Source organism: Ctenocephalides felis, unplaced genomic scaffold, assembly GCF_003426905.1.
Source record: "Ctenocephalides felis isolate EL2017-DRISC unplaced genomic scaffold, ASM342690v1 CF-g0.4_SCAFFOLD_01886, whole genome shotgun sequence".
NCBI lineage: Eukaryota > Metazoa > Arthropoda > Insecta > Siphonaptera > Pulicidae > Ctenocephalides > Ctenocephalides felis.
The window spans coordinates 125,803,291-125,820,110 of NW_020538040.1; the positions used below are offsets into that span (position 1 = coordinate 125,803,291).

Here is a 16,820-nt window from a genome sequence, read left to right on the forward strand (position 1 = left end):
CAGAAACCTCTGAAACGTTTACGTAAAGATATATAAAAATTTTCATTTTCGATTTTTTTGCAATTACTATAACTTGCCCTACGGGAAGTTAATAATAACTAGTGGGGCGCATGACCACCACTATTATGCTTATTTATGCACTATTATGCTTCTATGCGCATGGCATCGTGCCTTAAGGCAAATTGCTGGAACTTCCCGTACCGTAATTAAAAATTCGAGGTATGAAAATAATATATAATTGTTTTAAATAATTTTAAATAGATTATTTATTATAAATACATACTGTAAATTTATATGTGCTTATTGGGCGACGAGCGTATTCTACAAGCATCTTATGTGTATGCTTACAAAAAATTTTTTAATTTTTTTTTTAAATTTGATTTTTTTGATAATTTTTGAATTAAAAAAAATCGTTTTTTTTATTTTTTGAGAATTTGGAAATTTTTGAAAATGTTTGATTTTTTTTGAAAATTTCGAAATATTCTCAAATTTTTGTAAGAAATCGTTTTTTTTATTTTGATGTTGTTCAAAGGGTATGGGCGTGTTTCCATACAGAATTGGCCCCACCCTGGTATTTAGATAATTTTGATGCCATTTTATAGGTATTTTTGAGAAAATTCGAAATACCAAATCTCAAATCCGTAGCTCATTATTTGGCCGAGATATCAGTGAAAACATGTGAAAGTGGCCCCTTTTTTCAAACATACTTTTTGTCGGAAATATGAGAGATATCGAAAAACTGTTAACGTCATTCTATTTGTACTGATCTTGTCTATGTTGTTCATAACAAATAATGTGAAAAAATTATTTGTTAGTGCGTGAAACGATGAAAATAATTTTTCATTTTCCATTTTCTACTAGTGCGGCTTGTTTGACTACTTTTATATTAGCATCATTCAAAAGCCTGTACATTTTTCTTCTATTATTCAAAAATTCATTTAAATCTAAGTGGAACTTTGGGAAAAAAGTTGGAAAAACTTAAGCTAGTGCGCGCGCTACCAGTACAAGAACGCCCATATAAAGTCGCTTTGCAAGAGCGACGCGCAAGCATAAGGCTCGTCGTTACTGCGCGTCCCGACAAATTATGTATATAAGTATGGAAATATTTAACCAAAATTTAACCGAAATTTCATTATATTTAACCAAAAAATTTCAAAAATTTAATCAAAATTTCATTATATTATTAATATATATGTATATATACTATAACAATATAATAAATATTTTCACATTCAAAATTTCTTAAGAAATTAAGTAAAAAAAAATCGCTACAAACAGAAAATAATTTGATAAAAAAATTTTATAATTAATAGTTTAACTAATTTGTATTAAACGTTCCTATTATTGTAATAAACATACATATATGCACAAAAGGATATTGTAATGATTTTTGTTTCTTTCCTTTTCGAACTGAACCGGAACAAACATGAGAACCGTTTTCTTAATTTTAGCGTTCCGGTAAAAAAAAATATTAGCACAACACTGCTGTATATATATAAAATTTATACAATGGTACATCAAACAGTGAACGTGGATGAATATATTATAAGATATTTTTATCCTTGCATTTAGGCCTATATAATATTTCTTTATTTTTATTTTGAAATTATTAACATCACTTTTATATTGCTCGAAAGTTCATTATATATTTTTGTTGTGCTCCATATAACATTTCCGCTCATTTTGTTATTTTCTATTGTGTTTAATGTGAATATTTCCATATAAAATCGAGAACGTATAAAACAAGTACTATGTGAAACGAGGGATAAGTGTTTATACATATATATTTTCACATACTCATTTTAGTTATAAAATATATAGTTATTTATTTTACATAATTTACAACCCTAATAGATGAATATTAACTATATAATCTAGATTTTAAATTATATATTATTGATTTTAAAACAATTTTACTTGAGCAGGGTTCATTCTGGATCATCTGCAAAAAAAAATTCAAGCTATTAACATCATGTTTCATGTTTATGATAATAGATGAATTATTATTAATTGAAATTAGTTTTTGTATGAAATGTTATCAAAGAAAATTCTACATTTTCATTTCAGAATAAATACCAAATATTTTACCAATTTTGGATTCTTGTTGAGAAGTGAATATTTCAGGTGATTCTTCGGCAACTGTTAGTTCTTTCCTTGCTGAACTTATCTTACGTGTAAATTCTTTAGAATGTGGTTGACTAGGAATACCTTCAGCCACTAAACTGGCTGAAGAAAGCAAGACCGACACTTGTTCTGGAGTTGGACACCCAGCAATAATTATTTCATCAGAGGTATAGCCACCATTGTTTAAATTCTGTTCTAGCTTTACAAATGCCCCTACAACATTATTCTACAAAGCACAAGAGATTAAATTAAAAAATGAATATTAAAAAAGTAATTAAAAAGTTCTGCATGTTTTAAGTAATATATGTAAGCCATTTCTAGTAATGCATATATTAAGTTCAGATATGTAAAAATAAAACATTTTTCATGAAACTTTAAATTCAATATAATATATTATATTGATCTTCTAGGATATTGACATGAATACAATATATTAAATAATTAAATTAAAATAATATATTTATTTATTTTAGAATAAGCATGACATACCCTAATAGGCCTGAACAGTATGAATTCAGTATCCTTGTTCGAAAGGTACAACTGAAGGGACCTTTGAAGACCAGCAAGCCTGGCTTTCATTAATTTTTGAGTTTCCTGTACTATCGCACCAATCTCTTTGGGTCCAGCCCAAGGTTGTGATTTGAGTGTAGTTGACAGCTTGTTTTCATCTACATTTTGAAAAAATGTTGCAACCTAGAATTCAATAAAGCTACAGATAATAGTACTCAAGATTTTGACTGGCACATATTTTGCAGATTTTAAATGAAATTATTATAATATTAAATTCCTGATACATGCAAATAATCAAATTAATAAATAGGAATTAAGATTGGACTGCTATCGTTAGTAATGTTCATTAATTTAATACATTCACGCCGGCGTGGGCCACCGGTTTCCCGCACAACACTGTTCCACCGGGCGGCGCGGGCCGCCGGTGACCCACATTTCGGAGACAATAACCACGCGCCACCTCAGAGATAAACATACCAAAATCGGGCCCGGCGTGAATGTGCGAATTTAGGTCAAAATTTTAATTAGGTATTTCGAAAATAAAGTTTTTCCTTTCACTAAAAACTAATCATGCGATTTCTAATTGATATTTTTCAAAATTTTTCAAACAGACTTATATTATCCGTGATTGTATTAATTATAGCGGATAAACACGCGGTTGTACCTATGTCCTAAAAGCGCTGCTCATCATTCTTAATACATTTCTAAACCTTAATACATTTTTATAATTCAAGCATTTTCAGTAGAACTATAATATTTTAGGGTTTTCGTTTACGGTTTCAACTTCCTGTAGGGTATGTTATAGTATAGTAATCTAAAAATGAACATTTTTCCATATCTTAACAACTCAAAGCTTTTTGAATATTTTGGCATGTGTGTGCGTGTGGATACAAACTTTCGTCGACGATTTCGAGAGTACAGATCAACCGATTTCTTTGATTCAAATAACATTCGATTCGTATTGACGAAGAGACGAACTGATTAGTTTTTGGCTAAGGAAGGCCCAGCTTTTCGAAAATATGGGGCAAAAATGGTAGTTTTTGAGAAAACGGAGCATCCGATTAGGATAATTTAAAAATATTCAAACAAATTTTTCAAAAATTCTAAAGCTCACTTATATACGTCAAACAAATAATTTTAACTTCGCAATTCAAATATTTGTATTTTATTCTAATCAATTCTTAGAAATATGAGATAATATGCTCTCTCCCTAAGCTGACACGACTTTTGTTCATACACATATGTTTACATTCCTTATAAACATAGTATAGTTTGTATGCACAATTATAAACACAGGGTCCGACAGATATAATGGATGGATTTCCAAGAATTATAAATATTAAATGACAACATTAACCAAAATGTTTGTTTTGCTAAATGTTTAGAGGGTTAGGTCAGCTCTGAAGTTTTTCATATCAAATATTGTCATTTCAGGCAGCATCTTTGCAAATTCTGCTTTAAATGCTTTTTAAGGCATAGATGGCTTGAGGACAGTTAGTGTACATTCTTTTTTCCAGGATGAACCTTAGAAAAAAATCACATGGAGATAGATTGAGCAAAAGTTCTGACCATGTTATGTGAAATGATGTGGCCTGGAAACATTTGAATTCACTTGATCTGTGCGAAGTGTCCCTTCCTTGTTAAAACTACATCTCACCATTCAATTGCTTTAACATAAGTTGCACAAAGGTCTGTGACATGTGAAATTAACAAGCGGAAATCACTGTAACAGCCATACCATGATTTCCATACACAAGAATGAAGACACCATCAAAGAATGAGCTGACATGTAACTATACGTCTTTGGAAATAATGACTACTAAAACATTATTTTATAGTGTACTCACAAAGCTCCAATACATTTTCTAACTCTATCCATATAGACAACAATGGACGCTTGTAATCAATCCATTATTTGCTGGACCCTATATTACACATCTACGAAATATGTATGATTAAATTTATTTATACAAATTTATAATAATCTTTACATAATATAAGAATAAAAATAAAAATTTGAAAATATTTAAAACAATATCAATCATTGATTAATTTGTTTTGTTATTTATTGATTGTTGAATAATATGTTTAATAAACCTCTAATGATTAATTACGAAATGAGAAGTTTCATCAATTTTCCCATAAATAATAATACAAGGCTACCAGTTTTAATATTTAGTTAAAAAGAAACAGCCCGGCCGATCTTTGCCAAAAACTGATCAGCAAAATGGCCAACTGATATCTTCTGTACCTTTTATAAATTTTCAAAATAGATTCAGGATTTTGTGCGGAAACGTAAACAAATTCTTTTGCACTTTTCTGCTAATTATAAAGTAACGATTTGGCAAATTGATAAACGCGAGTTTTATTGAATAGCTTTTGAATCTTTAAAGTTCTGCTTACATATATAAATGGCGAAAACAAACTTCACCTTTGAGAAATTAAACAAGAAAAAATGTGTACATTTAAAAAAAAATCCTTTTGCTTATTTTTTATGTAAAATATAAATACAGCAAATATGCTTTCACAATATTTGATATTTTGCTATGCATTTGTATGTAATACACTTAAAATAACTGAAATTCTCTTACCTTATTATTGAAATCAAGAAGAGGTGCAGCCAATAAAATAGTTGATGTTCGAATAAAATTTTCACAGGAAGTTTTCAGTTGACGATCAACATCTTTACGAGAATCTAGCAATTGTTCCTTTACTTGGGGCGTTCCATCAAGTAAAAACTCCAAAATCGCATTATTAGTTCCCAAAGAAAACAATTGCTTTCGCTTCTGAAGTAAACCAAAAGCAGCAGTCTTCACTTTGCTAAAATCCAATCGCATTTCTTTCACAGTAAAATCAACTTGAAATGGGGCAATTTGTTCGCGTAAGATCAGTAGATGTTTGATTTGGAATAATTCACCATCAACAATTGTCTAAAAGTTAATTAAAATCATGGTAATAATTTGATAGTAATTTAAAAAAAAAGTTATATATTTATATGAAAAATCAATTACCTTTTTTGAAGATATTGATTGTGCAGCGCTTGCTACACTCTGTATACATAATGACAGAGCCTCTTGTGATAAACCCTGGAAAATCGGTCTGTCCACACAGCGATACAATCGAGACAAACAGACTAGTGTGCGCCTCACTGTAGGGTACCACATTCCATGCAGATCAGCTGGAGAACCTAAAAATAATATATATTTAATATTAGTAACTTTGCTGAAAATCCTAGAAAGGATTGTTGAAAAATTTTAATATCAAAAATAAACAATCTATCTAAAATGTTTCTACTTACTAATTAATCTGGATTTTGCTTGATCAGAATTTATTCTAGCTACTTCTTGAGATGTATTAGAAGTAGTAGATGAAATAGACGATCTTGAATCTGACCTCCGCAGCGGATGCTCTTGTAGAGATTGTGCTATGCTCTAGAATTGAATTTACCATGAAGATATTACAAACTAGTTTTTAGACAAAACTATTGTGGATACTACCTTGTGGACGCACTTGAGAAATACCAAATCAAAAATAAATGTTAAATTACAAAAATTACACATAATCACCTCCATCATTTCCAACTTCTCAGGATAAGCAAGATCGCCAGGGGCGGGAGAATATTGCAGAATATCAGTTTGTAAATATAAGTGAGCTCGGAAAACCAATCTTTCCTGAACATCCTGCAGAAGTTGCCACACAATTTGTGAAAATGCTTCCAGGGCTTCAGCTTTCGCCAAAAAAAAAAAACCACTGAAGTAATTTTCATAGCACCATAAAATCCAAAAATAAGTTTTGCAAAATATTATAGTGAACTTAATATTATATAGATAATAAAATACATACAATTATTTTGAACATGTTCATCAAGCATTTCCACTTTTAAAATACTGCAAAGCTCAGCTAAGGTTTCTAAATGATTTATATGGATTATTAAAGGTCTCAACATGTCATACAATGTAGAACACAATCCATGCAGATAGTCACTGAAATTATTTTAAATTTATTTATATATTCGAACAAGATAGTTATAACATTATTTATCAATTAAACAGAATCTGAATTAGATATAGACATAAAAGCAATATTTTAGAGGCAGATTATATACATTAAAATATAAATTCAAAATATTGAATTAAAAAAAAATACTTACAAAAGTTGTGGACTTTTTTCTGTAAAAAATTGGCAGAACAATCTATACTCATCCTGACAAATATGAATCAAAAAAGCACAACTTTTTCGAACAAGTGCGCAATGATCACCATGATGAACTGAACTGTTCTCTCCATCATTGCAAAGATTTAGAATAGTACCTCGAACATCTAAACATAATTTATTCAATTAGTATATAGTATAAACACACACACACACACACACACACACACACACACACATATATATATATATATATATATATATATATATATCTTGATATTGTTTACTTCGACATTGAAACATAGTATGATAATGTTTTTCAGCCACAAGTCAAAAAAATAAAAATAGAACGTAAATATAAATCTTTTTTAATACGTTTCGAGCTATTCTGCTAGCTCATCATTCAGCTAAAATACAAACAGAGTAATAAAACAAAGTAACAAAATAAAATAAAACAGAAATAAAATTAAACATACTTTATATATATAAATATAAAGTGATGGTATTTTTCAGATGGTGAAATATTATGATAGAATTGTTCTTGTGCATCTATCCAATAATTAAACAATTTTAGTGAATAAATTTGTCTTAATTGCCAAACGTTTGAGGTCCTGTTGACCCATCTTCAAATGCATATAAATAATTTTAAAAAATGTTGCACCAATTAATATAACTACAATTTTTTTAATAAATATTAAATTAATTAAAATAAAAATAAAATAAATGAAAAGATTCTCATCGAGACATGTTATTCGTTTGGAATTTGTTTAACAAGTAAAAAACTTGTTACTTGTTTTTACATGTAAATTCAAAATTTAACAAGTAAAGACTTAATTTTAGTTAATTTTTAAATTAATATATATATATATATATATATATATATATATATAGTGTCAATCTGAACATTATTCTTATAAACTTACCATTGGTCATAATTTGCATTCTCTGAGATATGAAATGGTTCTGCAATTCTGCAAGTAATAGCCTATAGCTGCAAATATTTATCAAATATTGTTTACATGATTTTTAAAACAAAACTCATGCAAAAAAATTACTTACTCATCATAAACTTCACATCTCTTTTCAACTTCCTCAATTATCTTTTTTATTTTAGGAATGCATGTTTGAAATTTTCCATAGAACAAGGCAAAACTATCAGAACCATTTTGTAATTGTAGTTTAGAACCTATAACCTATTTCATATTATTCAAATTAATTAACAGAAGTTAATTAGAAATAAATGTATAAAATATATAAAAATTTTAATATTCATTTCAATTCCCATCCAATTATCATTCACCGACAAAAGCAAAACACAAATACAATTATATTGAAGAAAAATATTTGAGCTAAAATATAAAGCAATTTAAAAGCATGAAGCTCACAGAATATTTTTATCCTTATGAACATAATGTAGTATATTTAACTTCTAACCAAAAAAGTCTGCACAGAGAATGCCGTTATAAATTCTTATTCTTATTTCAAAATATTTTGTAATGTAACATTAATTCATATATACGAATGCATATTTATATGCACTATTTCAAACAAAAAAATCCAAAATGAAAATGTCTTGTTGACGGAACTATGTACGTTCCATTCACAAGTTACAACCGTTAAAAGCATGTTCTTAGTAAACAAAAAATTTATAAGTATCATATACAAAATGTAGATGAGTAAAATATTGTTTTGTAATAAATTTAGATTTATAATTTTGCATGTTATGTAATCAATTGAGTCACACAAATTATGTTACTGAAGTGTTTTGAAAAAAAATGTAAAAAGAATTCAGAATTGTTTTTTCTTCAATTTGAAGCATCTTAAATTATTAATAAATAAATAAATAAATTATGTTGAAAGGACTTGGTGCCTTCAAATTTTGATTTTTCAATCTGATTGGCCTAACTCCATTCTTGAATACACATATTATTCACTTAATAGGAATTGAAATAGGAATTATAAATTTAACACCCCCAGATACACTTAAGCAGAACAACTTATTAACACTCTATATGTATACACCTAAGTCTGTTTTTACACGGAGATTGGTTCCAGAAGAAGCCGTGTAAAAAAAAAAACTTGTAAAAAAAGACATTGATCTTATACAAAAATGGGTGATTTGTTCCTACTCTCTAAAACCTATTAAAATTAGTGAAAAACAAGAATTTTCAAGAACAAGAATACATGTTTATTTTAATAATAATTCCCCTAAATTAGTGCTATTCACATTTGCTTTGATCAGTATTGTTTGTACGCACTAAAGGGGAATTCACTTAAATCTTTAATCTAGTGTTCGCAAACTATCGATATTATCGATGGTTTCATCAGACTTGTTTCTTTCATAAATACTTTTTTGTGATATGAACATACTTCGCAAAAATTAAATTTGACAAAAAAAATTAAGTACATAAAATTTCAAATCGTGCTAAATGGAATAAAATCGTGTAAAAAATTAAAAATATTCAATTTTCAAACCGTGTTATATCAAAACCGTGTACAAAAAGACCGTGTAAAAACAGAATTAGGTGTATTTTTAAATAAAAATAATGATTTAAATATTGCGATTTTAACATAAATGAACATAAGCCATTTTCAACATGAACAGTTCCTATAATAAAAATACTATATATAAATACATATAGTTAATTGAATGTTGAAAATACCTGGTCTGTTGCATTATTTAGAACTTGCATGACATAATTGCGAATGAGAGTAATAGCTTTGTACAAACAATGCCTATACCTTGCTTCAAAAATTGGAGCTTCTTTGCAATTCGGCTAAAATGGTAAAATCATAAATTGTATATATATATATATAATAAAAATGAATAAAATATTTAACATAAAAGAATACAATCAGATCTTATCAGCAACAGTCATAGTGGAATCAACACAATGGTGACTCAACACATCAATAAATCATAAATTTGCATCATACAATAATTAATTTCCATTTTTGCTCCAAATTCAAGAATATAAATTAGAATTAGGACAAAATAATTACTAAACCAATAATACATTAAAATTGTATTGATTTATGTTCCTAATTTAATAAAACATGAAACTGCTTACATGGTTTTTCATGTACAATATGCATTCATCAATTTTATTGAGAACTTGAATAAAAGAATCACTAGTAACTGCTAATGTTTTCCCACAAGATAACCGTTGTCCTAGTTTTTCAGCTTGGTTAAAGTATTGCAATCTATCACATATATCATTGCAGATAATGTTTAATTTATTTTGATCTGAAAGCAGATGCTCACTTGCATTATTTAATAAACTTGTATTAACTGATACTAAGCTGTGTTCAGAAGCCAATTCATTTAATGCTTGAACTGAATCATCAATCTGAAATATAAAAATAAACATAATACTAGTATTGAACAAATAAAATACTGCATAAAAACTAGGCTTGGACCGAATATTCGGTATTCGGCACCTCTTTTGACATTCGGTCGGATAACGAACAAAAATATGTATCTGCATAAAGAATTCTTGAATTTTGTTAAATTATGAATTGAAATTAAAATAAACTCTGTACCTCAAAAGGAAACCATGTGTAATGACGATACCATTACCATGGGGCAAATAGAGGCCCATTATTCTAGGACCCATCTAGTACAACTACACACTTTGTATAATCACATTTATAGATAGATCCAAAAAGCTTACGATGTGATGGTTTAAATAACATATGATTGGAGATGACTTCTTGATTGTATACATAATAAATTATATTTTGATAACTTTTGAGATTATAAACACATCAAAAACATCCTTCTGAATACTCCTCAAACAATTTGTTACGAACAATATGTCATCAAACAATATGTTACTGTTATATGTTTGTTATTTTTAAATGGAATCAATAAATAATTATGCTTGAGTGTTTGCATATATACAATTAAGTTTCATCCTTATTTATGAATTTATCTTATTTATTAAAAATTAGTAATAAAATCTCTTTTTAAGAATTAGTAATATAATATATCAAGTTATGACAATCCATAAAATTCGATAAGCAGGAGAATTCAATTTTTTGTTTTTGAACTAGAATGCAGGAAAGAATTTATCAGTGCCAGTAAGTAAAGTTTATACAACAGCTTTTCTCCAAAACTGCTGGGGTAGTCTCGAGATAAAAACCTAAACTACTTTCTAAAAATGTAGAAAAAGTAGTTTTGAATCCTGGTATTCTAAATTTCTTATTTTTCCTAATTTATAAACTATCTAATATGTAAAATAATTATATAAAAATGGTACTTAAATGTTCATAAGATTATTTAATTATTCGGTAATCAGTCAGTAATAGTATAAATGGTGCTGAATTTTCGAAACGAGTAATTGAATAGTCTTTGCAAGACCAGGCATATCACTCTAATAAACATGTAGCGTGTCAGTGATATAACAACTGTGTACAGTGATTACAATAATACGAGAGTATATTCCAAATATTTGGTATTTTGCTGAATACACTATTTGTTAAAGTCTAATAAAAACATAATATATTTCATTCCAGCTGTACTTCAAGTGTTGCAAATCAAAACATGGTTTTGCACAATTTTTTAATATATTCTCATTTACTTACTATTTTGAGTAAGGCGTCACATTCAGAACTTCTAAGAGATAACTGCGAAAAATATGATTCATATGTTTCATCATCATTTTTTATCAATCTATCTTCAACTTCTGAGTAAGATTTTAAAAACTCTTGCATGGAACATTGCTCGAAATCTTCATTTCTAATAAATTCTTCATAAGAACCAGTAACTACCTGTGGCATATTATATATAATTAGAATCATATACTTTTAGCAACAGGGTAGTAAATAGTATCTTTGTATATTGTATTGTTATATATTTATTGTAATCCATCCTTGTTCTCGATCATATTAGGAAAGTTATAAATATTATTCATTTAAAAATATATAAAATAAGATCAAGTTAGATGCATTAAACATACCACAGATCAAATATTGCAATACCTGAGATAATTCAAAGAAGATTTCACGTTGAACCGTTGACAGAGGAGCCAGTGCATGGTCAGGAATCTCCCACTGGAGAAGTTTGTTTTGAATTCTGCGTATATTTGAATTTTCAGATTTTGCACTTTCAATATCCTCCATAATGTTTATGATTTTTTACTTCGATTTTATTCGAACGTTTATTTCTTCATGCTTTTTATAGATTATCTTAACTTATTATTATTATTACTATTCTATCAAATTATTTCTGTTAATTTTAAATACAAATATCTGACCTGTTAAGGTCAACCGTCCAATATTTACATCATCTTCAAATAACTCTGGTTTGCAATTGCAACGTCAAGACAACACGGCCACCCACTGCACTAGCATATTTAATCTAAGGAAGGCACAGTATCTGATAAAATATATAATATATTGGTATATAATTGGTAGAAATCGGCTCCACCATAGCAGTAGACACACGGCATCAAGACATGCTTCTATTCATTATGAATTATGTATTATTATATTGTCTAGGTATTTGACATTGCTAATTTCTACAAGAAGATTTGTCTGCTAATTTGACAACCTTTGTACCAACACACAAAAAGAAATCGACGTTAATAAAAACGCGTCCCCATCATAGATAGAAGAATAAAATAGATCGCAATGCCTTGTAATTTTACGTTACCACGTTACCGTTATGTTTATATATCTATGGACGTTACCATTAGATTAGAAATGCATTATATTTATGTATTTATGTTTACTTATCCTATGTGCATTAGATCGGCTATGTCCAACCTGCGGCCCGATGGCGATTTTTGTGCGGCCCCATGACAAACAGCAATCGCTCAAATTATTATTTTCAATTTAAATAAATAAAATAATTTTTGTAAAGGCTAATATAGAAGTCTGAGCACTAAGTCAGCTTCAACCGAAAGTAATGGTCATTAATCGAATGAATAGATGTCGATATCAGTTCAAGTCGAACCCTCGACGCGGACGGACGTGTGAAAGTGAATGCTCTCGCGTCAAATTATTATACTGTGTATGTAAACCATAATCAAAGTACGAAATTAATGTAGTTTTTACAAACATTAAATAAGTGATATTTTATAACAGTGTACTTAACTTGTATAGTAATTAGTGTGTTGACATTACACATTTTTGTGTCACCCTTATGGGGACACAATGAACAAACTTTCTCTTACCAAAACAAATAATATATTACATGAAGATTTGCAAACATGTTCGGATCAAACCACAGAAAAATTACGTCTCAAATTATCAATAATTTAAACGGAAATTCGATTAATTGTCAAGAAAAATGGATACTGAACAAACTATTCCAAAACCGATGCCTCGGAAAAGCGTGAAAATTCATATAGAAAATCCAACTAAGCAGACCCGGACCCCATCAGAAAACTCACTTTTGAACGATTCTTCATCTTGTTTAGATAATGTTCATCCTGTGTCGATTTCACACAACCAACCACCATCGACCTCCAAACAAGGATCAAAAGTCATGAGCTTTGAAGAATGGATCGAGGTTAAGTACAAAAAACATAAAGCAAATAAACCTGCAGAGTATTGGTTAAACCCTACATTAACCAGCAATTCCTTTGAAATTTTGAATGAAGTTCAAGAGCCAGAGCCAACAGAGAAAGAAGTAGTCTTAAAACCGCCACCAATTTTTGTCCATGATGTTAAAGACATCAGACCTTTGTCAATTTTACTAGAAACACACGCCAAAGGTAACTATACTAACAAAATTGTTGGTACAGATCAAGTCAGAATACAGTTGAGTTCTGCACAGCTATATAACAAAATTTTGAACCTCTTAAAAATTAGAAACACACAGATGCACTCTTTTCAAAGCAAAACCAACCGAACATTTAAAGTAGTCATTAGAAATATTCACTTCAGCACCGATATAAAAGACATCAAAAATGAAATTGAATCTCATGGACACAAAGTTGTGTATATAGCTAACATCAAGCACAGATTTACTCGTGCTCCACTGCATATGTTTATGGTAGAATTGGAACAAAACGCTAACAATAAAGACATCTTCAACATTTTGTCAATTTTTGAATAGAATTAGAGTTAAAATTGAGCCCAAAAATCCAACAAGAGAAATTGTACAGTGTACAAAATGTCAACGTTATGGTCACACTAAATCGTATTGTTTCAGAGACGCAAGATGTGTGAAATGTGCTGGCGATCATCTCAGTAAAAAATGCGAATGGACAGATCGCATCAACAAAAACGTCAAATGCGTACTTTGTAAAGAAAACCACCCAGCCAACTACAAGGTTGTAAGGAATACAAACAATTATTTGCTCAAAGATTTCCCCCAATTCGCACCAGATATTATCCAACAGAAAATACTATAAACAGACCGTCATATGTTCAATCTAATAAATCGTACGCGCAAGCCACAAACCCAATAGACCAAATTATGCCAGATCCAAATGTCTGCAACCAGCAACAAGCTAATTCCGACATTGATGAGCTGAAATCTATGATGAAAGATTTAGTAGGCAAATTTAGTATCATACTAAATTTACTAACCACCGTCGTTTCAAAATTAAAATGAATAGTAACTCATTAATAATTGGAATCTGGAATGCCAATGGTCTGCTCAACATAGGCAAGAATTAGAAATATTTTTAATAGAATACAAAATAGATATTATGTTAATCTCAGAAACCCACTTTACAAACTTAAACTATTTCAAATTAAACAATTATAATTTTTACAATACTAATCATCCGGATGGAACAGCTCACGGTGGAACTGCTATAATAATAAGAAAAAACATCAAACATACCAAAACACATCTGTCAATGAGGATTTTATACAAGCCACATCACTAACAATTCAACAACAAACTGAAAAATTAATAATATCTGCAATTTACTGTCCACCAAAACACAAGATCACCTGTGAACAATTTGAAAATTTTTTCGGAACACTTCAGAGAAATTCATAGCGGGAGGAGACTTTAATGCGAAGCATACCTTTTGGGGATCTCGATTGGCAAATCCAAGGGAGAACGAACTTTATAAACCGTCCAGAAACACGGGCTAACGACCCTATCCACTGGCGAGCCCACATACTGGCCGAGTGATCTGCGCAAATTACCTGATCTATTGGATTTCTGCGTCTTGAAGGTATAGCAAATGAACACATTCAGGCTAAATCTTGTCTTGATCTAAGTTCTGACCACACACCGATAATAGTCACATACAGTACAAAAATTTTAGAAGACAAGAAAAATGATTTTTTAACTAATAAGTATACAAACTGGGAATTATTCCGAAACATTATAGAGCAAAATCTCAACTGTAATATACCATTGAAAAACAAACATGACCTGAAAAATGCTGTTGATAAATTTAGTGCAATTGTAATAGACGCAGCTAGAAAAAGTACCCCACCACAAATTAAAAGAAAATTCACACTTGCTCTATAGACACCAAAGCTCTTATTGCAGAGAAAAGGAGGCTAAGAAAAAGATGGCAGCTAACCAGATCTCCACAAGACAAAACGCAATTGAACAGAATGTCTAAATTGATTAAACAATAGATAACAACGTTTAAAAACGACCAATTTCAAGACTTTTATCCATTTAACAATATCAGATCATTCGATTTGGAAAGCCACAAAAAACTTAAAACGTCCTGCCATTACTATACCTCCAATTAGAAAACCGGACAACACTTGGGCACGCAGTGATTTAGAAAAAGCAGAATATTTCTCGACTTACTTCAAGGAAGTTTTTACGCCAAATTCTTCAAAATCCTCGGAACAAGAAGAAAAATTTATTTTTGATTCTTTGAAAGAAGTTCAGTTAAATTTTTCATCAAACATCATTATCAAAGTTCCAGAAATTACAAATGAAATCCGAAGAGCAAAATCTGCAAAAGCACCTGGCGTAGACAACATTAATATTAATATACTTAAAGAGCTTCCCTACAAAGCCTACCGTTTCATAACAATACAATCTGTTTAACGGTATAATAAGACTTAAATCATATCCCGATCAATGGAAAATTGCTAAAATCATAATTATTCCGAAGCCTGGTAAAAATCCGAATGAAGTCCAAAGTTATAGACCAATTAGTTTACTTCCAACGTTATCCAAAATATTCGAAAAGGTCTTAATTAGAAAAATAAAACCATTTATTTATGATAGCAACGTTATCCCTGAGCATCAATTTGGATTTTTAGAAAAACATGGCACACCAGAGCAATATCATAGAATTGTCGACAATATAAACAAGGCTTACCAAAACAAGAACTACTGTTCAGCTGTTTTCCTCGATATTAGTCAGGCATTTGATAAGGTGTGGCACCCCGGCCTACTTTACAAAATAAAAAATGCATTGCCGATTGATATATACCTAATAATAAAGTCTTACCTAGAAGGTAGAACATTCTTTGTTAGTGTAAGGGGTGAAACATCCTCATTACATCCTGTCAGATCGGGAGTGCCTCAAGGTAGTGTCATTGGGCCACTATTATACCTCATATACACTGCGGACCTACCACAGAAAGAAGACATTTTGACAGCAACATATGCGACGACACACGGCATAATGGCAACACATGAAGATCCCATAATCACATCAAAAATGCTGCAGGATCATCTTGACGTGATACAAAATGGTTAAGCTTGTGGAGAATAGAAGTTAACAGCAGCAAGTCAAAACACATCACTTTCACTCTTTGCAAAGGGACTTGTCCTGCAGTAAGACTTAATGACGAAATTATAGATCAAACAGACACAGTAAAATATCTAGGTTTACACCTGGATAAGAGACTAACCTGGAAAGAACACATTAAGAAAAAGAGAAAGCAGCTAGAAGAAACCAGAAGAAGATATCATTGGCTCCTTGGACGAAAATTAAAACTTGACACTCATAATAAAATTTACCTCTATAAAGCCATCATTAAACCCATTTAGCATATTGGCATACAGCTATGGGGATCAACTTCCAACTCAAACGCTTTAATAATTCAAAGATTTCAAACAAGTTATTAAAAGAAATTTTGAAAGC

At 29.9% G+C, this 16,820-nt stretch overlaps 2 protein-coding genes across 3 annotated transcripts in view; one reads left to right on the forward strand and one right to left on the reverse strand.

Moving 5' to 3' along the window:
• Nucleotides 1-1,919: 1,919 nt before the first annotated feature.
• On the reverse strand, nt 1,920-12,339 carry LOC113376943 (conserved oligomeric Golgi complex subunit 3-like). 2 transcript variants are annotated; one of them, XM_026617065.1, is made up of 16 exons: nt 12,045-12,339; nt 11,770-11,863; nt 11,374-11,559; nt 9,858-10,136; nt 9,450-9,563; nt 7,846-7,979; nt 7,710-7,777; nt 6,785-6,953; nt 6,478-6,617; nt 6,201-6,361; nt 5,933-6,065; nt 5,646-5,821; nt 5,226-5,564; nt 2,614-2,817; nt 2,089-2,350; nt 1,920-1,942 (listed from the first exon to the last, which is right to left on the reverse strand). In XM_026617065.1, the coding sequence occupies exons 3-16, from the start codon at nt 11,500-11,502 to the stop codon at nt 1,929-1,931; spliced, it is 2,322 nt and encodes a 773-aa protein (XP_026472850.1). In that variant the 5' UTR covers nt 11,503-11,559; nt 11,770-11,863; nt 12,045-12,339; the 3' UTR covers nt 1,920-1,928. The 2 variants fall into 2 exon arrangements, with proteins under 2 accessions (XP_026472850.1, XP_026472849.1); XM_026617064.1 differs by having other exon boundaries at nt 11,770-11,961.
• Nucleotides 12,340-13,993: 1,654 nt separating this feature from the next.
• Nucleotides 13,994-16,820, forward strand: part of LOC113375865 (adenylate kinase isoenzyme 5) — a 174,481-nt gene continuing 171,654 nt past the window's right edge. The window contains exons 1-2 of the mRNA XM_026615814.1: nt 13,994-14,040; nt 14,104-14,297. Coding sequence (XP_026471599.1) covers nt 13,994-14,040; nt 14,104-14,297 — 241 coding nt within the window. The remainder of the gene's footprint in view (nt 14,041-14,103; nt 14,298-16,820) is intronic.

What these genes read in the sequence shown, in the direction of transcription:
- LOC113376943 (XM_026617064.1), bottom strand. Translation starts at nt 11,910, where the DNA reads ATGGAGGATATTGAAAGTGCAAAATCTGAAAATTCAAATATACGCAGA. An exon ending in GAAAAAAGTCCACAACTTTT is followed by an intron (nt 6,618 to 6,784) that starts GTAAGTATTTTT and finishes AAATAATTTCAG; the next exon opens with TGACTATCTGCATGGATTGT. An exon ending in AGAAGTTGGAAATGATGGAG is followed by an intron (nt 6,066 to 6,200) that starts GTGATTATGTGT and finishes ATTCAATTCTAG; the next exon opens with AGCATAGCACAATCTCTACA.